This window comes from Uloborus diversus, chromosome 1 (assembly GCF_026930045.1).
Source record: "Uloborus diversus isolate 005 chromosome 1, Udiv.v.3.1, whole genome shotgun sequence".
Lineage (NCBI taxonomy): Eukaryota > Metazoa > Arthropoda > Arachnida > Araneae > Uloboridae > Uloborus > Uloborus diversus.
In genome coordinates this window covers 209,113,032-209,137,821 of record NC_072731.1, presented here as the reverse complement: position 1 = coordinate 209,137,821, position 24,790 = coordinate 209,113,032, and the positions used below count along the sequence as shown (strand labels likewise).

At 34.1% G+C, this 24,790-nt stretch overlaps 1 protein-coding gene across 1 annotated transcript; it reads right to left on the bottom strand.

Moving 5' to 3' along the window:
- Nucleotides 1–7,725: 7,725 nt before the first annotated feature.
- Nucleotides 7,726–20,361, bottom strand: LOC129218450 (LHFPL tetraspan subfamily member 2a protein-like). The gene is made up of 2 exons (XM_054852728.1): nt 19,866–20,361; nt 7,726–7,958 (listed from the first exon to the last, which is right to left on the bottom strand). Exons 1-2 carry the CDS (start codon nt 20,359–20,361, stop codon nt 7,726–7,728), a joined length of 729 nt encoding a protein of 242 aa, XP_054708703.1.
- Between the last annotated feature and the right edge of the window lie 4,429 nt (nt 20,362–24,790).

The window sequence follows — 24,790 nt, the reverse complement described above, 5'->3', positions numbered from 1 at the left end:
TTGCAAATACATACCGAACTTAATATTACCGCAACTTAAACGGTTACGACAAAGTTCAGCCTTGATTATACAAACGACGAGATTTAATTATTTTTTTCTTTTATTTCCGACATTGACGATTTTTTCAGATCAAACATTCAATGAAAAAATTCGACGTCATGATTTGAATGATATCTACTTTTGAGGCCATGGGCTTCAAAAATGGATATCATTGAATAACTTTATTCACTTCTGAATTAGCCAAACAGATCGTAGAATAGTGTAACTTGTACCGATATACGTAATAACGCCTGTAATTTTTTTCTCAACTCTTCGCATTCTAAATAGCTTTATAACCACTGCCAATCCCGAAACCGACGTAGTTTCTTTCATGAGACGAACCAGCAATATGTATGCATTACTACTTCTCTCTGTTTAATCTCATTTGATTGGTTTGTTTGCACTCAACTTTGCCGCACATGCGCCTGACCGTTTCCATTTCGGAACTGATTCCCAGGGCGACACGAAATTCCATTAGAACCGAATCCCTCAATAGCCCCGGCTCAAAGTCGAGAGGGAAGAACGTTCCGTCTCCGCTTTTCCGTTTCTAATTGCCCTTGCGTCCTTCGGGAGTGTCTACGGATAACGCCTCTATTCATGTCGGTAATGAGTCACCCTTTGTAACCCTTTTGCTTCCCAAACGGTTCATTGATTGATTTCCTTCCCTTTTCCCACTTGTTGAATAAGCAAATATATATATTTTTTTACTTTTTCCGACTCAGATCGATTCCACGTACGCTGATTTTCTTCCATGTTGCTTAAGTTTCTTGTGTGTGTGTGTGTGTATGTGTGTGTGTGTTACATGATCAGGAATGCCCTCCTAGGGAGGAAGGGGTCATTTTGCAAACTGCGCCATTAAAATTTTTAGTGGAGGGGAAAAGGTGTTTTTTTGAAGAATATTTTTCTTTTTTTTTCGGGGGGGGGGGGCTCCCAATTAGGGGCCTTTCTGGTTTTGTGGGTGCGCCCTTGCCTTCAAAGGTTTAGGCACACCCTGTACACGATATATTATCCTTCACATAATTAAAGCAGCACAGTGAGTATAGAAATGTAACTATTCAGAGGAGTGATGACCACATAGACATGAAAGTGCCAGTTTGAAAAACAAGCTGAACACCATGCAGAACAAAATTTCTTGCAGTGAAAACGAGCACATATGTATCAAGACGTTATTAAATGCATTAAGACTACTTTAAAATGCATAATAAATGAATTAATGAGACAAACAGGTTAAAAATTACCAATCATTTGGTAGTAAAAAAAAGAGAAAAAATAAATAAATTATTAAAATAAAAAAAAATAAAACAAGCAGATTAAATGCTGAATAGGTCAAAATAACGTCTAACTTTCAAAATAATTGAAATACTTGCAGTATGCAAAAAGATTGAAGTCGCAAGCATTTCATGCAATTTTCAGCGAAGTATTCGGCACATGTTTGATAGTTGAACGTTTTCAAAACAAATTTATTTTACTTTTATTCGAGAAATAATGAAAATTCATTTAATACTAGAAATCTGCTTTAAAAGTTATCAGCTTCCACACTTTCGGTGACGATTTTTCAACGGATTTAGGTCGATTTAAGTGCAGCTAAAAAGTCTTAAAAACAGCGAATTTCCGAAAAAACGAGGAAAACTTTCATGTCTGTCCATAAAAGTAGGGGATAATGCTGTCTTCCTTTAAATCTTTTACAAGGATGGCTATGCCGTATTTGGGAACTAGATAATATCATACCAGGAAAATAAGTATATCAGGAAACTTGGTGAATGTTCGGCACTGTGTCTCAATGAGCACCTAAACTTATATCCTGTTTATCTATTAACTATTATTACTGCTGTTATTTTGACGATTTATTCTTTGTTTTTCGCTTTTCCCGATGGATTGCGGATTTTTTTTTTTTTTTTTTCAGTTAGCATCGAGTAAAATGTTTAGTTATAAACAACTGAATAAAAGACAAGCAGGGAGAAAGCCAATAGGAATATAAAACGCTCTTGAGTCTAAAAATGTCAATGAGAAAATAATAAATGAATGGTTTGGAATTAGCGATGAAAAGTTTGGTGTAAAACGTTTTTAAAGAATTATCGAAACGATTTTTCTTTCGTCAGGGAAACAGCAAGAATCGGAACCGAAAGTACGAATTTCTTAAACTTTTTAACCACCGACACACGAAGGAAGGGGGTTATAAGTTTGACATGTCTCTGTATCAGTGTATCTGTGCATCTATTTATCTGTGTGTCTGTCTGTGGCACTCTAGTGCCTAAACGGATGGACCGATTTTGAAAAACTTTTTTTCGTTCAAAAGGAGAGTTGATCGAAAGTGTTCTTAGCTAGGTTGCGTCTTTGGATGACATTAACTAACGATGATATTAATTAAAAACCTCTAAAAGGTTTTTCGTAATTTTTTCAGTGAAAACATATTTAAAAAATTTAAACTTTAATACCAAAATAAAGAGAATTTTTTTCCGCGTCTGATAGAATGTGTTTTTAACTTCCATGCTACATAGAATTCGAAATATAATGTCTTTTTGAAGCAGATTTTAATAACGGCTATGCCTGTATTCACGCGATTGATCTCTGAATTCATTGTTGACCGACATAGAAATTAATTCTAGTTACTTGTTTGAAATTTAATTTTCTTTTTAAAATGATATTGGATCAGCATGTTCTAACACTCAGTGCGTTAACGGATATAGTAGTGTCAGAAAAGGATCAAGAGTCAGTGCTTGGGAACAGAGAATGGAGGAGTTTTCAGAAGGGAATCGTTTTATTGCTCCACTCCCACTGGATCCCCGACAAAGCCTCCCTCTCTTAGGAGGTTAAAAAAGTCAGAGTTCTGTCTGATGAGAGACAATTAGAGAAAGATAGGAACGTTTAATAAGCGACATACGGGAAGGGTAATGAACCATGACGGCACACTCCACATTGTTTTTGAAATTCGCAAACGATCTGTTTAATGCAAAGAAAGCGGCAAAAATAATGGGTATGTGGGGAAAGAAAATCATCTTCATAAGAGCACGTAGTACTACTCGATTTGAGTTGTTGGAATTGCTAAAGCATGCAGAGATTATAATGGACTATTCTTCTCATACTGTTTTAATGCTTGTATGAAATTGCTCCTTATATTTTTTCTATTCTCTTACAAAAGCAAATAGGCTGCCCTGTCAAGTTTATGATAAATTTAAATCCCTCTCAGCCCCGTTATGTATTACTTAAAAGGCGGTAAAGGAAGTAATATTAACATTGTGGAAAATCGTTCCGTAATTTTTAAAATTGAACACTATTCGTACAGCAATCGAAGACTATTTTTTCAACATAAAATAAATAATAGATGTTAATAAACCAAAAATTTATAAAAGTTTTATTGATTTCAGCTGTGCTATTATAAATGAAAAAAAAACTGAACTGAACGAAGATGCGTAATTTTCAGTTTTGACAAACATTAATACATGGTTTTTCGAATGGAGCACCTGGTTAACCCCAACGGCCGATCTTGTATAAAAACATTTTATGGAACTCACCAGTCATCACACTCATTACTGACGTCAGCAAACGTCAGGAAATCAACAGCCCTGGTTAGAACCGCGAACATGATCAGTTATTGGTCCTAACAAACCGTTTTTATTTATTTTTTTTATACTTATTATCTGTATTAATTGTAGATTTATTCGGTAAGAGAATATCCTTGATCAGCGCTTAATTTTAGTCCATCCAAGAGACTTTTTAAGTAAGTAAAATTTGAATCACATTTAATTCCTGGTTTTTGTGAAATATGGCTCTTTGTTGTTTCTAAAACAATTGCCAAACGATAAGATCGTCATAGATTTTTTTTTAAAGAAAGGTAGCTTTGGAACTTTTTCTCAATTGTTTCATGCATTAATATTGATAATTCTCTTGCAGTTTTCTTTAGCAATAGAAAATCCTTCAACCGCACTTAATTTTATTCATACCACAAGACTTTTTGCGTAAGTAAACTTTTGAATGTCACTTGATTCTTGATCTTCGTAAATAATGAGTTTTCATTGTTTCTAAACATTTGCCGTATGATAAATATTCCTAAGGATTTTTTAAAAGAAAGGTAACTTGAACCTGTTTTGTACTTTGATATTTATACCTCTATTTCAATCTTTTTTTTAGTTTTAGGAAACCCATAAATCCCGCTTTATAATCCTTTAACACTCATCATTTCCTCCAAGAGATATTTTGAATTAATGAACTTTTGAACGTCGATTAAATCTTGATCTTCTTGAATTGCAATTTTTATTTTTTCTAAAATTCTAGCCAAATAAGATCGCAATAGAGTTTCGTGGAACAAAAAGGGGGTAGCTTTACACAGTTCCGTTTAAGAACAGCAGATGGTTTTCCATTATTAATACTACTAAAAAAATCGCCCGTCAGCATATGACGGGTGAAAATTGCTTCGACGTTTGAACGAAGCAATTTCCGGGTTGGTGATATTTTGATGGTTGAAATTTTATGAAGTAATTGCCTGTTCGATGATATTTTGAAAGGTGAAATTTTAACCCTAACTCCAGTGGATTATCCCTAAACTCCAGTAGATAGCGTTCATTGTTGACCACTTTTTCGTTTAATCATTTTCCTACAATTAATCTTACTAGTAAAACAGTTAAATTACCGGATTCAGCTCAGCCTTGTCAAAATAGAGCATTTCCCTGCATGTCAAACATTGCCAGAAAATATTCTCAAATTATCATGCCGTGTCGCGAGTTTCATTATTGGTGACGTCATCGCTACTTGATCAGTGAATTTGCTATTATATATATATATATATATATATATATATATATATATATATATATATATATATATATATATATATATATATATATATATATATATATATGAGGATTTTTTGACACATACATGCAAAATATTAATTTGTTTCCAGTAATAGAATTCTTTTTTAAAAGCAGGAAATTCTAGATTTGTATTAAAATATTTCCGGAATAATCTTCACCAGTCGTGATTTCGATTGATTTCTGCTTCAATTATCACTGCTGTAAGAACCGATTCCAGAGGGGAAATTTGGGAGTAAGTTTTGCACTTAAAACTACTTATTTAATTGATAAGTAAGTAGTACAAATATAATCAAGTAGCCTATTTGTACTGCTAGCCTGAACACACACGGCCGGTATTTCAGTTATTAAAACTAACGTCATTAATATCTTTGAATTAAAATTTTTGTAACTGATGAACCATAACAAATGTTTTTTATGTCCGTAATAATCTCGGAGCTTCCCTATCCCTAATCCTTCCCCTTTCTCTAGTCGTGACTTTCTCATACTGGCATGACTAGATATTTGACCTCACTTATGGTGTTTTGAGTAAAAAGAAAAACAAGACTTCCAAGCATGAAAACATTTTATTGCGAAAAATGGAAATTTTTTAAAATACATTTAAATGAGCAATGTGAAATTCGAGGAAAAATACTGACGTCACAAGTGCAGTCACTCCACGAGGAACTGGGAAAGGATGGCTGGAATGATCAATGATCAAGTCTGTCATGTATGTGTGTCAAATAGAGTTTCCAGACATATTCTAAAGGTACTGTGATATGTTTTTGGAATACAAAGAACCACAGCTCAGATGTGTAATTCTACCAACACATTTATGACTCGCTTAGAATTTTAGTCTTTTGCAATGTTGCAAAAGAAATTATGAAAGACATTACCGTAAACGCGGACTACTTTGGCTCTAGGGTCTTTGGCTCAAATTTAGAAAAAAATACAACTTTTTCTATCAAACTTCAGGAAGAAATTTTCAAACATATTTTGACAGAAACCTCTAGAGAGCATTTCCAAGCACTCAGAAATGTGTACCAAGCAGTTCCATTGCGCTGTTCAAGAAGCAATACTAGTGGTTCTGTGTTTCTTGTGCTAACATGTGTCTTCATGACCTCTCAAACTTTTCCTTGTAGAAGCAGCAGTTCAACATCAGCTAAGATCCTTTTAAGTACCTATTTACGAGCACTATTTAATAATCAATGCCGTAGTATTACTTCTCATTTTTGTTTAGGCTTTTGTTTTTTAATTTGACAGTGACAACATATCTCCTAACCTAAAAATTACGACCTACTTTGGCCCAGCATAAAAACTTGAAAAAAATCCATCAGAGAGATTTTGAAAAGTAAAGAACAGCTAAAAGTAAGACTCTAAACTCGAAAAACACAAGGAAAAACCTGGAATTCTTAGCATAGAGAGAAATTGCAGACTTAATTCATCAGGGCTCCGTTACATGGCTTTCATTATAAAAAATGAAGATGAACTGAAAGTTGTAGCAGGTTTATGAAAAGTTGATCTAGTTGCATCTTTTTCTTACCAATTTTGTTATATTTATTGGAAAGTTAACGGAATTTTGTTGTTGTAAAATGAATGTGCTCAGGTTTTCAGGGATAGCTGTCGATGTGATTGAAGAAGGAGCTAACGTTTAGAGTGCAGAACGCACCAGCAAGTTTTTTAAGTGGGCGACAATTTAGGATCCTTTGTTTTGTGAATGGTGTCCGGTAAGTAAAATTATTCAACCTCTAAACTAATGAAAAGATGACCGTTTTTTGTCGGCAATTTCCGAGACATTAACTAGGTATGCACACAAATTAAAAAAAAAAAAATAATTTTCTTTAAAAAAGTAAAAAATGTGTGACTCAAACCTCTTTAAAAAATGTATTATTCTTTCAAATAAATAGTTTTTCGTATGAATATACATCTTTCTTTGACTCCAGTTAGTCCTACAATGATTTAAAATAGGGAAAATTACTTTGGGACAAAGTGACCCAAACGCAAGGGTAACATTGGCCCAAATAAGAAACAATAGTAAAGGGTAAAAATATTTGGAAATAAAATGATCACTAATCAAAAATTAAATTAAGATAACTCTAGATGCGTCAAACAAGTTCCCACAGCTTGGAAATATGAATAGTTACAAAGTTATTGAGAAAAGATGAGAAAAGTTCCAAAATGAACCAAAGTAGCCGCGTTTACGGTATTTCGGAACGAAATCGAAGTGCTATTTAAATAAAATCATGGTTTCTTTAACATACGACATTAAGCACATTAAACTTGAAGTAGTATGGAAGATTATGAATTATGAAACTGAGTAATTTTCCTTCTGTGTTTATAAATGTGTCGGCACAATTTTGATTTCTAAAAGGTCTTTCGGACGCCGGGAGTATTTCAAAAAAGCTCGGTTATCACATTTAGCTCCAGCTTGCCTACATGATATAAGAATAAAAAAAACTTTGAGTTAAATTTTATTTATTTTAATTTTTTCTTTAATGTTTGTATAAAAATCTTCTTTGCAGGTTGAATTAAAAAAGCTTGTTTCATACTCCGTGTTTTTAGGCTATGCCTTTTCATCCAAAAAAAGAAAAGAAAAGCAGATTTAAACATGAGCAGGATGTTTTTCTACAAAATGTTATGAAATAACAATATTTATAAATATTTTCAAGAAAAAATGTATCTTTAAATAAAATCGCTGTAGTGTGATGGTACTTAGAAGAAATTTTCAGAATATTCGTGGATTATTGGGGCACTGTACAATACTGGCGAAGAATCGATGGCATTTCTTTTTGTCAAGAGAAAAATCAAGCTCACCATGTCATGTTAATTTGTTTGCATAAAATGTCCTTATATAGCCAGCATTCACTTTTCACATTGTGTTCGGCAATCAGTCGTTGAATCAGACGATCCCACCTGGCTTCTCGTCTGTGTAGTATTCGCGGTAGAAACTGAAATGCGCCAGGAAGGGGCAGTAGAAGCTGAGCAAAGTCCCAGCGGCAGAAGCGACGTAGGCCCACCCCAAGCGACACTTATTCAGAGTCCAAGGGCGCGAGTAGGCTCCACAATGCAGACGACCGACATTCGACTCCAGGATCATGGGATAGAGGAGCAGCCCAGCGGCCTGTAGCACACCTATAAGGGGAGAGGAAATAATTTATGATCCTTTGCATCACACACAAACACAACTATCAGAAAATATTTTTGGAGGTCATAAAAGAGCTCATGTGGAGCACAAACCAACAAAGGTACCCTGGTCCATCTCCAGTAGGGCTCAAGTTACTCGTGTAAACGAGTGACCAGATCAGTTTTTTTTCTTAGGAAAAGTTCCCCAACCTTCCTATGCATTTTTCGTGTAACTTTGCTCAATCTGTTTTAGTAGGTCTGCTTGCACGGTTTGCTCACGTATATCTGCAATCTGGTTGCAGTGTTTTAATAAACGATTCTTTTCCAGCTTTTACCTACCGTTATCGTGTTTAGCTATGGTTTAAATGTATGCGAGTGTTGTTAATTGTTTAAGCAATTAAACACAATAGAACAGTTTTTACCTAATTCGTGGACTATCCGCGGTTACCGTGAAACTCATACCGCGGGTAAACGGGAGTTTCAATATATTGCGAAAAATAGCGAGTACGAAATGTCATCAAGAAGTTTGAAGACGCGATTTATTAAAAAAAAAAAAAAAGGCTCGTTGACGACGATTAACATGCAAACAAGAATTCACGGATATCCGGTTGCGAAGTGGTGCGGGAAGAGCGTCCCGAAATTGGAAGCCGGTGTCGTTAATTTTGACGTCGTCATGGACTCGTAAATCAGCTTTTCCCACACCATCCAAGACATCGAGCGTATGATATTCTACGCTTCTCGACCGCAGCAGAGTTCTTAAGCGAAAGCCGAGAAAAACGAATCACGTGCAGCTCATTAATCTAAATCACCGATACCAGGGGGGAGGGGAAAACTTTAAGGGTGATTGAGAGGGAAGAATGCGAGAATAATGTGCAAACATTTTAAACAGTGAATGATGTTGTGAAACAATGATGTTACATTCGGAAAATTAAAAGATTTTTCTATTAATTAATTATTATTTCTGAGCTGAAAAGAAAGAAAATATTTGAAAGGGGAAATGTCAAATAAAACCAATGTAAATTTTTAAACAATATTTGTTTCAATAAAAATAAGCATTAGTGGACGAATAATTTTAATCTTAAATAATTCCAATTAAATTTAAGCATACACAGAACTATGTAAACAAAATTACAAAAAAATTTCTCAATGTGTTACCAGAATTTTTTGTTTGAATTTCTTCTACTTACGTAAAATATCTATGTATCAGATTGTGAGTGCATAATGTTAATTACCGGAACGGGAGATATATTTTAAACGCCCCTGCAAGTGTACTTGCGGGCTGAAAATCGGAAGTACTCCTCAAACATTAAGTCAAGCGAATTTTCACTTTTTGCATTTAAATAAAATTTTAGCATCTTGTAAAAAAAAAAAAAAAAAAAAAAACTGTTAGAATTCAAAAATATTTCATTTGGTTGTTTTACTATTCTTTTAAACATTCTAACATTCTAATTGCAAAATAATTTAAGGAATGTCTTCTTTCCCTGTTCATCCTTAGAAATAAGGAATTATTGATATTTACCATCGTCTCCATTGTGTTTTTATAATTAACATCTCCAAAATGAATTTCGCTTCTCTAAAAACCTGAAGGAGTATTTTCACGCCTCTAAAAAAATGCCAAGGAGTCATTTCACTCCTGCAAAAATATAAAATGAGTATTTTCACCCCTCTAAAAGCGTCGGGGCGTATTTTTACTTCTCTAAAAATATCAAGGAGTATTTTCACGTCTTTAGAAATACCCTAGCAATATGACTGTAACTATATCAAAAATTACATAATTCATCATGCTTTTACCATATCCGCTAAGTTTAGAAACTTATTCAGGCAAACCTTACATTTAGCAAATTCAATAGCAATCAGACTCGAATGGCGCGTCTTATCCTGGCTGTTATGCAATTGTTTATTAGACTCAAGGATCCAGTGTAAAGCTTGCCCACAGAGAGATGGCGGATGATCTTGAAAGGGAAACAGCACTTGTATCATTTGTAATAGGTAGAATCAGCCAGAAAGCACCGAGTAGTAAGAGAAGAGTCCTCGCTGATCCTATCTACTACAAAATAATAATAAACAACCCATTACAAATGATACAAAATAATGTTCCCACTTTAAGGTCATCCACCATCTCTCAGTGGTCAAGCTTTAACGTATTTTTATTGTACAAAATGTCACGGGATCTAATCCCGCCTATATACAGTATCTCCTTTGAGATCAGGGTTGTAGTTTTGGCCGGAAAAAACTGATTTTATCTAAGCCACTGGCTAAAACTGGTTAAAACCGGCCAAACCTGGATTTAACCACCATAGAACTGGCCAAAATTATTTACATGAAAATACACTTCTAATTTGTATGTATGTTAGAGATGTGTGTTTTGCAACTAATAAATCTGTTAGTTGGAAGTTTAATTAAGCATAGCAATTTTAGTTAATTAAATTTAATATTAGTGGAAGTAATTTACATTATTATAACAATAGTAGTGAACAAATTTTAACTTCAAAATTAATAATTGAAATTTCTCACAACTAAAACAAAAGACATAATTAATACAAAACAGCCTGTAACATAAATATAGTTACTTTTCAGTAGTGTTGCCTTTTAATTTTCAAAAGTATTTTCCCCCTGTACCTTTCGTTTTGTTTTAAAAAATGCCTACATGTTTCTAAAAGAAGTTCTTTTTTTTCTCTCATTTATTCTTCAAAATTACTTGAAATACTATGTACATTTGTGTGTCAGAATTTTATTTTTTTTAATGTTACTGTATATTTTTCATGTAAACCTTATCTTCTAAACATGCTGTAATTTCTACAAACTGTAAAACATACTATTTAGATAAATAATGCAAGATGATTGATTATAATTTGTTTTACATTTCTTTTTAATAATTTATTATTTGGTTTTCATTTAAAATTTGACAATTATCTAAGTTTGCCAAAACTGGATAAAGCTGATTTTATCCTGGCCGGTTTTAACCGGTTTTATCCATGGTTAAAACCACCACTGGCCGAAACTCTTACAACCCTGTTTGAGATACAACGAGGACGTGTCTTGGTTGTAGTGGCACATTTTCTAAAACTCACCGGGTTGCCTATAATGGTTTTTATGGATTTCTCTTGTTCAATACGCAAATGTTATGCATATACCCATAGACGTATTACAAACAAGCTGCTTTCTACCTGTTGAAGCACAACCTACGTACGCATAAAAGCTATTTACCAACAAACACATGTTGGAAAAGTGAAGCAGCGCACCCCAAATTGCCAGCCTAGCTGGCACAGGACAACAACAACAACCAACAAACACATAAAAGCGTAACATAAGAAAAATTCTATTTATTTTATTTCCTTTCTGTTTTTCTTGTTCAGACGAATCTTTCAAAAAGAAATTTTGCTGCTTATACATTTTTTCATTTTAATGTTGCTCGAATAGGTAAATGAAGTTGCTTTAAATTTCTGACGTAGATAAATCAGAGCACTATTTTCTAGAAAAAGGTAAATACTTTTCTAGATTAGAGAATTATAAATAACGAACAATAGAACGTAATGGGAAAATTGTTATCAATTTTGTTGGTTTAGAATTTTAATCTAACAATTGCTTTTGTTTTCTTTTTTTTAAATAACTGTCTGTTATTCAAAGTGTAAGCTATTCTGCGTGAATAATATGGAAAAATCTATATTATTCACTCTGAATAGGACAGAGACTGGAAGAGATGTTCGCTGCTTGGAAGTGTCCGTTAAGTGAGGTTTTACATAGATCTTGTTTTGTCATGCAATAAACACACTTTTTGATTTAGGTCACAGTTATTCCTTTATTACTAAGTTAAAATTTTAATAACCCTTAATGAAACTCATTTTGTCACGCTCCTGGTGCTGTTTGTCACTCTCCTGGTGTGTGAAAATTTCACATCCTCTTTTGAGGATTGTAGCATACTTAAAGTGAGTTCCTCTATTTTTCTCTTATAAGTTCCTAACAAAGCGTAAGTAGAATTTTTTAAAGATTTTTTTTTAGCATTTTTATTTGTTTTTTTTAAATTTGTGACTGAAAACTGTCAAGTTTTTGGAGAATCACCCATTTTCTGATCGGTTGCAGAGCTTTTGTAAAGATTTCAACGTGTGAATTTTTTTCTCGGCTTTAAATTGCAAAACTTCAAACAGTTAGAGATTATTTCTAGTCTGTGTAGTCAATATTTTAAATTGAAATAAATCATAACTAATTCCATTTTTTAAGTCTAACCTTGCTAGTATGTTATTTCAGGACATGGATGAAATTATGCCCAATCTTTTTTGAATCTGTCAAAGAGTTATTAAACTATTTATTGCTAAAATACACATGGTTTGAGATTCGTATAGATAGAAGATAACTCCTGTGCGCACATGTTAGAAATTCTTCCTTTCCTGTGAACTATAACTCGATCTTATTCTCCCGAAATAAATTAAAAATGTTTTCTCAAACTAAGTCGTAATCCTTGTTGACCCTGGTATGCAACTAAAACTAGTTTTTCCAGAGAGAAGGGGAAAAAATGAGAAGCTTCTTAACAAGCACAAGAAGTGCTCATTGATTTCTAGTAATCAAATTTCTTTGCACGAATTCTGAGTGCTTGACTTTGACTTTCAGGAACTCGTTCGATTCGACTTTCCGAATGAAGTTCGGGCTCTGGGATTCTGATCAATTTCGTCGTTCAAGAATTTAAATATTTTCTTCAGAGTTTGATCCTCCTATCTTGGAATGCAAATCGTTGATTTGTGTTTTCAGGCGAGAAGCAAGTTCAAAGAAATGTTGGAAGTTAGAAGATCAGTTTTTTTCTCAAATTATTCATTATTTATCTTTATTTCTCTTATTTTTCTCACTAAAAGCTGTGAACTGACCACCAAACATTCAAAACATGTATTTCTAGTTCATACATGCATTTTAACACTTCATACTATTTTTAACTGCAGCATTTTCTATGAATACCTAATCCCATGAGTGTTCATCTTGTATAGAGCAACAAATATCTTCTAGTGCTTCTAATATGACCGTATTTCTTAATATACCCGTGGCCAGCTCTATTTTCATAAAAGCATCAATGGGGTCGTTTCCAAAATTTTAAAAGTATTTTTTTTTTTTGAAAGGACATGCTGAAAAACATAGGACCTGACCATTTTTTAAATAATTTGTTTAAGTTTTATATTTTTAAAAAAATACTTAAATCGGCGCGCTTTCAATGTTTATGCTTCTGTCCGATGACATCACAAATGATGAAATGCCACTCTCTGCTGCCATTCACAGAGCAAAATATTTAATTCGCATCTTTACTCACTTGTATTGGCAACGATATGGTTCATAGCAAGCGTAGAGCGCAATTTTAATTCGCTTCTTGACTATCATGACGTAGAATCGCGGTAGAAAGATCCGGCAAAGTGCATCATTTGTGACGTCATCAAGACCACGCATTGTTTGAAAAATCAGACATTTAAAAAAATTAATTCAAAAATAACTGTTGGGAAAATGAAAGTATTTTCTGGGTCCATGTTATTTCATTTATTTATTTATTTTTTCTTTGCTTATTATATCGACTTCAGTGACAAAAAGTACTTCTTTTGACTGAAGGAAACAACCACATTGTTGCTCGAAACAGCCAACACAGATTAAAAATATGTTAGATCTTTGTTTCGTTGCATGAATTTTATGAAGAACATGAACTCAACTTCTATAAAATGCAATTACATTTTGGAATATTTCCAGAAGCAATAAAATAATTACATGATGTTTTTAGGCTTACTAACGGACGTGTCTTTTGAGGTAAGTCCGTTCTGAGTAAATAATATTATTTACATATTGTTTCTGGAACTCTTCAAAATTTTAATGCATTGTCTGGAAATAGTCCATTTTTTCATTAAGTTCAGACAATAATATAAGAATTTAATGTGTTCAAAGTCTTTACCGGCTGTTTTCTGAAAAATTGAGACGTCTGTTACGATGGAATCGTCCCAGTGTTTTTTCTTCAGATTCATCCGGCATCTATCGGAGAACGTACGATAAAGCATCAATTCGATCTAAGAATTTATTCTTTATGGTGGGAAACAGTGGTCTGAGCAACAGTAGTGAAGGCAGGCACGTATTCAAAGAGGATGGGGGTCATGGGGGTCATGACCTCCATGCCCGATTCATCTTCCCCCCCCCCCTAAGCGACCAAATACAACCTGAAACTATTGTGGGGACTCATACGTCGTAACATTCGCTCCAGATCCCCTATTTATCCCTAAAGTTTCCCTATGGCCTCCTCACCCCTCTTCTGACAATGACCCGTTCCAAAACCAGAAGTAAGATCCGCCCTTGAGTAGAGCATATGCGAATTTGCTAGTTTCAGAATTTCAAAATTGTTTTACAGAGTAATCTAGCAGTGGGAAAAAAAAGAGAGGTATCTACAGAAATGAGTTTTTGAGATACTTGAAGAAACGCGTTTTGGATTCCATACTAACAATAGGGAAAGGTTGGAATTCAATGTTTTTTTTTTCGTGCTTTCTTTTTAGTGGAAACCAAATTAGCGAGTTTACAATGAAGCTTAAGTATAATACATACCAAAAGTGTAAAAAACGGAAAAATAAAAATAAAAAATATATATTTGCAGATACTGCCCTTAACCTTCTCCGCAAAATCAGGGGCTTCGGGCTGCGTCGTTACTGTATTTTAAGATTTTAACATCATAAGCTGTTATTTCTTTTATGTTAATAAGTTAATGTTTTTTTTTTTTTTTTTTGAGCTTACCGGAACTCAGCTTCTGCGCATCTTATTTTACAGCGCATTTTTGGAAATCAGACTGTATGTACTGTAGCTCATCCGTACTTGGCTCCGGAGCCTACCAGTATATCAATTCCGAAAACGATGAATAGTCTTTTTTTTTAAAGAGAAATGTCCAAATCTGTAACATAATTTATAACATAATAGAGAGCTTTTTTCATCACCCAGTAGTTTTTTCTGTTCATTAAAATTCACCACTTCAAGTAACCATAACTGCCGCTATTTCTTATACATCATTTTCTCGTCTACTATGATAGCAATTGAAACTGCAATGTAAGCAAGTAAAAAAATTTAGTTTTTTCGTCCTTCTCTACTGCTAAACTAAAAAATAGTTAGCTTATATATAAATACACTAACAAAATTAGGCTCATTCTTATTGTATCCCACATGAAGTCTTGAGCTTGCAAGCTATAATATGGAATAATTAAAATATTTAAGTTATTCTCTGAACACAAACGATTATAGTTCCTATACATCTTGTTTCTTTCTGTCTTGAAATTGAATTTTACAGAAACTTGATTTTAATCGTCAGAATTCACACTAATTTCATACCAATACTTATGAATATATCCTCCCCTGAAGCATATAGTGCTCGCTGCACTTTTTTGGTAGAAATTAAGCCCTGATTTTAATCACAAATAGTATGTGATTATGAAGGAAAATCATGCTGGCGTGCATAAATATGAGATGAGGTTGCGAAAAAGGAGGGAAGGTACGCTTCTTCATCTTCAGAAAAAGATGAATGGATTCTAAGTACCGTAAAATGGGGGAACATTGCTCTTATAGGGGTAACATTGCTCCAAAGTGTTTTTACTGATTTTCGAGGACTTCAGTGACAAAGTGGTTGAAAATGTAGAATTTCTTTCAACTAGGTAGAAGATAACAGTAAAAAGGTGGGCAAGTTGCCAATTCGAGACCAAAAATCAGTAAAAAAAACTTATACACTTTTTGGAGCAATGTTATCCCTAGGAGCAATGTTCCCCCATTTTATGGTACGTCTATTGCTTATGGTCAATTTCAAATAACCAAGGTGGTGAACAAAGAGTACGCTGTCAAAAATGCTTGAAATGGGCTCATATAGACTAAAAGCGAATTTTTTCATGAATGTGATTATGATTTTATTTTGTAACTAGAAGGTCGCCCGTCATAGTATGACGGGTGAAAATTTGCTTCTATGTACATTTGAACGCAGCGATTGCCTGTTTGGTGATATTTTGGTAGTTTAAGTTACGTTTGGCAGTTTAACCCTAATTCCAGTGGATTAAACATTAACTCCAGTAGATAGCGGTCACTGCCGACCAATTTTTACGTTTCTTTATTCTCCTAAAATGACAGTCTTACTAGTAAAACAGTTAATCACCAGATCGAGCTCAGCCTTGTCACGATAAAGCATTTTCCTGCATGTTAAATATTACCAAAGCATATGATCAAATTATCATACCGTGGCGCAAGTTTCATTGTTGAAACACGCGGGTTACTTCCTCATCGGCTATTATTTATATGAGAAGAGAATTAAATTATCAAAAAATGGCACAACGCGAACATAATAGTTCCGAATTTCAATAGCAATAAAATTCCGGAGTGATTTCTCATGCAGCTGTGTAGGGTTGATAAGATTCGTAGCTCCAATTTTTCAAACGACAAATATTTTTTGCTTTTTCAAGGTAAATATAAGCAGTTCAGCTGCATTTCAGATAAAGAAAAGTTTGTAAAGAAAAACATGTTGCGCTCCTTGCTCATGATGTTTAGAGAGGAGTCGTCATCGTGTCGAGCAGCCGATTTGAATAATGCACGCCGTTCTACCAGCTTTAAACAGAGGGGTTCGTTCACTGAAAAAACATGACACGCGGCACAACGAAGCAACATTTTTGGACACGATCTAAATAAGTAAATTTTGATTTCTCAATTGCGCGGAAATGGAGACAGCTCATTGCAGGACAATACGTACAGTTTGTCTAAATCTGCCATCTTAAGAAAAATCATTCGGAGGAGATTAACTAACTTTTCTCAATTGGATTATATTACTCACAGAAAGAGAAACATTTAAAAAATGTTTCAAGCGTGCTCTATGGGCTATCCAAATTGTATCTACTCTTTATAAGAAATCTTCCATAATTTGTTTTTCAACCGAACCAAGTTGAAGTCATTACCCATAATACCTTTCGCGTTCGCCCCATCAAGCATATGGACGACAGTGACTCGTACACTTTTACTGTTTGCATACTGGATTTAATGTTGCCATACAAGGCAAAGACTCCTGATTTTAGAAGTGTAGCATAGCAAGAAAGAAGGTTTAACAAAGCAATATGAGTAAAAAGTTCAATTATGTGATAGACCTAGATCGTCGACACCCCGCCCCATGATTAAGAGGCGGTTAGTCTCCCTTAAAAAAAGAAAAAAAAATAGGGGAATTGATGAAGTTTTTCTGTTAACATCCACGCAGCAGCATTCAGATGCCTTCAATGTAAAAAATTCAGTAAAATTTAAAGGGTATAATTTCCTATTTTCGCTCTTCCATAGAGTACCATTTGGTTTAGGGGCTAGTAAACCGGTCTGCGAATAATAGGAACGCAAGTTCGAACCTCACTGTTTGCATCTTGTTTTTTTTACTCAGTGCAACTGGCCACAGCGTTCTTGTGTTTTCTGCCGAAAAAGTTTACAGTAAAAAAAGGATTTTATTGTAAAATGTACTTGCAACATGGATGCCAATACTTTTTCCGTAAAATTCAGGAAAATTTGTACCAATGTACACAAGCTACAGCTTGCTTGTATAGCCAAGAACGAAGTTTTGAGAAATTATGTTTGTGAGCCAAACCCGGACACTTTTATCCTGATGAGGAGGCGAGTGAGTATTGAACCGGCATAATGCTTCACCAATCGATCTTTTATCATACTAACACATTTTTAGTGTTCATAGGGCTTTATCTAATTTTTAAGCTGAGCATTTATGTTTTGATTAAAATAATGTAACAAATCCAAAAATTAAAAAAATGTATCCGGAATCAAAAATATTCTGAAGTTGACTCAATCATCACTCAGATCAACGACATTTGTCTATTTTCATAGTTTTTCATCTGGTAACCCTGCTGTGAACAGAAAGGCGCTGAATAAAATTTTCCCGCTTGATTAAAACACACACATATATAGTTTTGGATTATTATCTTCAAATCTTGACATCCATCTAGACAGCATCTTGAAATTCGAACTGTTCGAACGAAATTCAGACATCTGGTAAGACAGAGAATTCATGCAGGACGCAGGACGAGCATACGTACGTATATGTAAGGTATGTAAAGAAACACGTTGCTTGGGTAAACAGCTTGAGGAATATTGCTCAATCAGCTGATGCAAGCAAAAGCGTCCGTACTAAGGATGTGCACTTTAGTCAGAAGCATGTCCATTTAATGTTATTATCATTATTGTTGTTGATATTGTTATTTTTGAAAACAACAAGTCAAGCAAATCAAAAGCAACACCAACAAAAGAGTGTTGTAGCTTTCTACCAATATCAAACTAGTACCACTTGACTGTATTTTATAATATTCGTTAAATATGATTCATAATATTCAAAAATATTTATCTGGGTTTAAAAAATTTTTTAAAGACAAGTATTAAAATACAACTTTTTATAATTCCCTCATTTTGTACTTTTATCTTCACCCGATGATTGAAAAGGATGTGTTAATTTCATAATTTGCGTCTAGAGGCAAACAACTACTTTAGGGTTATAGGGTTAACTATTACAATACCATATTTAGAAAAAGTGTGTTGCTCAGAAATTGGCTACTTTTCAACAAATAGCCAAATTTTCGACATGGGTAAATGAATAAATGAATCATTTTATAATGCATTATGGTTTTTGACAAACCTACGCATAATACAATTTATAACCGCATTTTTCCCTTAATAAAGAAAAACTGTTTTTGTAAGTGCAGTTCTTTTGTCAGTTAGCTCTCTAACTGTGGTACTCCGAATGCAGCAAATGAGACGAAGTTTCTTGACTATTAACCTCTGGTTGAGAGAGAGATCCAAAGATGGCGTCTCGGGTAGTCCGTCTTAAACAGCAGGCGAAGACGACTTCCGACGAAGCGAGCTCTCAGATGTGGTTCCGAAAAAGTAAACAATCTCGATTTGGTCATTTTCATAATGCGCATTACGGAGTTCACTCTCGAGAAAACGTATTCCCAATTGCGACTGGGATTGTTTCGAAGCGGCAAACAAGAATTTACACTCGTGGTGGGAAACGTTGAATGAAAAATTTTATTCCGAGAATTTCAATCGGCATCAAACCATCCACTTCGAAATTCATCAAGGGTGGCATTTTTAAAATTTATTTACGTTATTTGTTAATGCATTTATTTTTATTTTTATTTGCTTCAGTTTGATTTATTTGGGGCAACAATTCCGCGAAATTCATCAAGCCATCTACTCGTAAATTGTTATTATTATTTTTTGCCAATTATAGTTATCTTGAATTAACTTATTTCCTATTTCATTTTCATTTTGTTTATTTATTTAAGTAAGTTATTATTTGGTTTACCCCCAGTTTCACCCACACATTTAAAATCCCCCTCCCCTTTACATTTATCAAAAGGTAAGGTTGAAACTGAAAAACAGGGGGGAAGGAAATTTCGTTTCGGCGAAACTGGGGGAGGGGGACACTATTTTTTAGAGCAATTTAGTTTTAAAAGTACATGCCTAGTGTGGGTGTCTACCTAAATTCCGCATCAAAGTTTTTAATTAACTATTTCTACTCTAAACTGTATCAGTATGGTTTACACAAAATTATAGTACGGAAAGGCTACTGAAGTCGTAAAAAAATATCGTTCTTTTGTTCTAGATTTGAACAGGCTTACTGAAAGTTCTGAAGCCCTCCATGGTTTTGATAAAATATTAAAACTATGAATATGACTAGTACAAATGAAAGGAGAAACTTTTATCTGTTTTGATACATACTGTTTTGTTACTTGCAAATGAAAGTGCTGCTATACAACCTGATTTAGAAAATTTCTTCAATGAAAGTCTACCTTTCGTTTGACTTGGCATGCATTTTATTCAAAATTTTAAAAAATCCCCTTACATCCCTTTGATTCCCACTGCCTCAAATGTGATTTCAGTAAAAGACCACTAAATGCATTTTCTCACCTGCTACGAGATGAGTCCGGGACACCAACTGAGCACCAATTTTTCTGACATTGTGCGACTGTGGCAAACTGAGTAGAAGTACCAGAACGCTGCAGGTCTGAAGAACGCAACCGGTGCCGTATAGCACGCAGGTCCCTTGCCAGAACGCCGAAGGAAACCTCGTCACTCCAAATCGATGACATCGAAAAGATGTCTGACTTGGGTAGTCCCGGTAGCAGATGCTGAACATGCCCAAGGTGTAGACCAGGGACGAACGGTCGTATGTCAGGACGATGTGAGGGGCTGTATTGTCATTCTCTCTCACCAGCCATTCGGTTTCGATGAATCCTGCAGTGCAGGTCAAAGCAACTAAGACAGAAAGTGAAGTCCATAGAAACACCACTGACCAGGAAGTCTTCCATCGAACTGATAAGGAATCACCGTTGAACGACTTATTCGCGGACTTTTGGAAGGCAGGAGAAGTCATCGATGGCAGACAGTCTGCTACTTTAGACATGGTCGATTGGAAAAAGTTTATTACTTCCAGTAGAAATTTTATCTGTTGAACACACCTGAGGCCAGATGACAGTTGTACATATGTAAGTTTCGTTCGATTGAAATTGTGGTGAAAGGTTGGAATGTGAACCACATCTGATCTCAAAAGCGCCAAAATTCATATTCGATTCCATTCGAACAGTGGTCTGTTTTTCTCACTGCAGCAACTTCACAATTTTCTGCACACAGGAAGTGAATAATTCGGAATCTAACGATTTTCTACCAGCAATCAGTTATGTTGAAGTATGTTCTTTGGATGGCGGTAAAGCTTTAAAACTTAATTATTTCATCACCTCATGCATTATTCTACAGGACGTTCCACTTCATGCAAAATACTTCGTCTATGCACCATAATACCTACAATCTGGAGTTTCTGCTTTCAAATAATTGGAAAACAGTTTCGCACTAGATCCATCGCAGCCCTCCGTTGCCTTTTCGCCAATGTCGTAGCGATTTCTAGATAAAACTTTCTCTCTATGCATATGAAAAAGCAGTTAACATTATAATGATCAGCTTCGGTGAAATACCAAAAGAGTTTGCCTCTCAGAAGTTAATCCTGATTTCAATCGAAAATGGCAGTTTCCTGAAAATAAGAAATAAACACCATGATATTAACACATTATGTTAGCGAATTCATCTTATATTTCCGTTCCATGAAACAACATCAAACAATTTCAGATTTTGAATGAGTTTAATTTATGACAAAATGTGTCTAAGAAATAGTAAAATTTATATACAGCAACAACCAATGTAATTTCAGCTATTGTAAGCACATTTACCTAAGTTCTATAACTTGTAAATGAAGTATAATCAAAATATTTTTAAATTATAGGGTGTAACTTAGTATTAGACAACAATCTTTTGAAGCGTTAAAAATTTTGCAGTACTTGGGAGTGAAAAATAGAGGCCGAAAAAATTTAAAAACTCCATGCTTTTTCCAAAAGTGATATTTTTGACATTAGTTGCTGTTTTGTAACACACATAGGGTAACGGGGCACCAGTAAGAGACATACTTACGACATAGCTCTCAGGTTCACTCAATTTGCTGAGCCTTTTAATGTATTTAGAATTTTTTATCTATTTTTCCTTCATGGAACTAAACCTCATCTAAGGTTTGGCAGTTTCTGGATCCTCTGAATTAGTTAATTCAATTTTTATTTGCTCAATTTCGAAAAAAGGTCTAAACCCCAGTAACAGACACCTAAAAATCTGATGATACACAGTAACAAATAGGATGAGGAAAAGATGAGTAATGGACACAATTCCCTTTTTCTCTTCAAAATGTGCAAAAGTTCTTTATTTTTAGAAATTAAATCCGAATGAACATTAAACACCAGCTCACCTCGTGGTGGCTGTTCATAACCTTCCACCACTGCCTTATAAATACCAACTGGTTCATAAAATTCACTCTGATGACATTAGTTGGTGGAGCCGTATTCATAGGACACGGCAACATCAGTTTTACGCGCCTAAAATTCTTATTTTTTAAATCCAAACTTATGACTGACTGTTACTGGATCCTTATCTGTCTGGTGCCGTTACCTTAATTTAAAAAATATTCCATTGAAAGTTGGAGAAATCAAGTGGGAATTTCGTATCCTTGAAATATCTTAAATGTCCCGCCGTTTGGTCAGTAAAAACTCCGTAAACACTTCAAAGTTTTCAGAATGAGGTAAAATAAAATAATAGTTTAAAAAACTAAAAAAACGCGCTTTCGAAGCAAAATGAACTAAAAAGTGAAAAATTATCTTTGGATGAGAGTAGTTGACCAATCACTTAATTTCAATGTAATACAAACAAGAAGTTCCGTCTAGAACTAGACGAGCCTACTTTCCCGTATACCCATACTACTTTCTAGTACCTGATCAATATTCTCAAAAATAGCTAAAATCGCAAATTTTTTCAAACATATCTTTTTTAATATTTTAAACTGATTTCTAGGAATAAAATATTCTTTACTTTTCTTCAAAAAAAAACGGACAAATAAAATAGCAGCACCTTTTAAACAAAGCAGTTAATACACTTCTTTCCTTTAAAAATTTTTTTAACAGCTTTCAAAACGAAAAAATAATAATAATAGGTTTATTAAAATAAATACATCATATAAAAAAATCGTTTCTTTTCCCCCTGTTGCCAAAAATAATTTTTTAAACGAATTAATGCACTTACCAAAAAAAAAAAAAAAAAAAACAATAAACTGTCAACTTAAAGAAATCATTTTCATTGTCAAAAAAAAAAAAAAAAAAAATCGTCTGCGTATATTTTTCGAGTTTATTCACCGAAAACTAAATTCGGAACTCCAGCGCTCGAATACGCTACCTTGCGGTGATTTACAAAACTGCCGAATGAACTAAAACATTGCCACGTTTTAGTTCCATGTGTGTCTGTTGACGTAAACACAGGCAGTTTGTTCTGAGTATTTATTAACGCAATCGATGTGTCTTAGTTTGCTTTCAGCTACAGAAATTAATTCGTCCCCTAAGAGTATTCTCGAGCTTCTCAAAATAATGTTAGTTTTCCTTATTTCTTTCAAAAAAGTATTAAATGGTGGACGCGTAAACAAGAAAACTTGAGATTAACAAAATTGGATAACGTTATACCAGGTAAAATTTTTTATTGTATGAATTTGTAAGAATATGAGCTTTTTTTAATCTTAAATTAATTTAACTAATCATATTTTACAGCAGCATTTAGTTGGAATGGACAGTATGCAAAATATTTTCTTGGATTTATTATCGTAGAACAAAATGAAAAATGTTTAACCTAGAAAGAATTTACTTTATTCCTTTTATTCTCAGCTGAAAGGTTTCGCCAAATTTGTTTAGGGTTATAATTTTGGTATTGTGCGAGCAAAGTAGCCTTGGCGAGATTTCGCGTTTTTAGTTAAACCATTTTTAATTTTTATCATGAGTGGAATAAAATGGTAGTAAAATTACAGAATTCGATAAGTGAAAAGAAATAATGGTCAATCAACTGAAAAGAAAACTACCACCATATATCCGTGAGAATTTTGTTGATGATTTGCATAACATGACACAATTAAATCGTAACTCAGAAATTAGAAAAATCGAAACAGAAAATTTTTAAATGAACCGATTAGGGAATTCGAGAGAAATAACTCAGCTACAAATGGAAAAAAAATAAGCGCTAGCCAAGCAAGGCAAAGAAGTATCATCTTCTTTCGATAATAATTTGTAATGTCATATTGAATTTTCTAGCATTAATTGTTGTTCTTGTCAGGCCACAATTATTATTTAGTTTTATTAAGAATTGATAAATATCGAATTCAACATCATGGAAATAGCTGCTTAGAACTACGAACTACGTAGTTTGCATTAATCTTTGACGTTTAGTAATGCTTCTTGAATTCTCATTTCTTTCTACGTGGGCCAGAATATCCACAAGACTTTGAAAATTAATTTAAAAAGAATAAAGCGAAAAAAATCATACGTACGAACAAAAATCACAACACTTTTAGCATTTTCTTCGTTACCATGTGCGTTTGTTTTAGTTTTCAATTCCGCCATTAGACAGTGACTTCAGTGCCCCCTATAGTTCGTTGGAGTTGCGAATACCTAAATTAAAACTTTAGCGTGAAAATAAAAACAAATCATATCAAAAATAATTATTTCACAGTTAAAACCACAGCAGCGGAGTCGGAGTCGGAGTCAATCTCATTTTGGGATAAAAGAGTCGGAGTCGAATATCCAAGAATCGGAGTCAGTCATTTGTCCTCCGTGTATAAATGTTTGCCAAAGCTACGAAGTCAGAGTCGAAGTCGGGGAGTCGGAGTCCAATTAATTGTCGGGAACAGGAGTCAGAGTCGGTGTCAGGTGCCCCTAAATTCTCGGAGTCGGAGTCGGGAGTAGGTCGTCAAGAGCTATTTCCAACAAAGTTTGTTTGAAGTAAATCCGCCTTTAAGTTCGGAATCTATATTGACTTTCAGTTTCCCCTTAGGCGCTAATGTTAAGAGATTTGAACTGTTCAAAATTGAACGAAAACTTGTTCAAATCAAAAAGATATTTTCGATACATGTTTTTTATCAAAAGTTTTTCCCTACAAAGTTTGTTTGAAGCCACTTCGCTTCTAAGTTCAAGATTTATTTTTGATTTGAATTTCCCCGTAGGCGCTAATGTTAAGTTTTTTTGAACTGTTCAAAATTGAACGAAAAATTGTTCAAATCAAAAAATGAATTATGGGAATGAGATGTCCTCGCCGAGATCTTTCTAACAAAAAAAAATTTGTTCGAATCGGACTATTCATTCAAAAGTTATTAGGGGGGGACAGACAGACAGACCGACAGACAGACCGACAGACATTTTCCCCCATCTCAATACCCTACTTTCCAATTTTTAATTTTTCAATATTTATCTAACTATTTTATTTATTTT

Coding starts and splice junctions, on each gene's coding strand:
- LOC129218450 (XM_054852728.1), bottom strand. CDS start 20,361: ATGTCTAAAGTAGCAGACTGTCTGCCATCGATGACTTCTCCTGCCTTC. Junction 7,959..19,865: donor CCGGACTCATCTCGTAGCAG/GTGAGAAAATGC, acceptor CTCCCCTTATAG/GTGTGCTACAGGCCGCTGGG.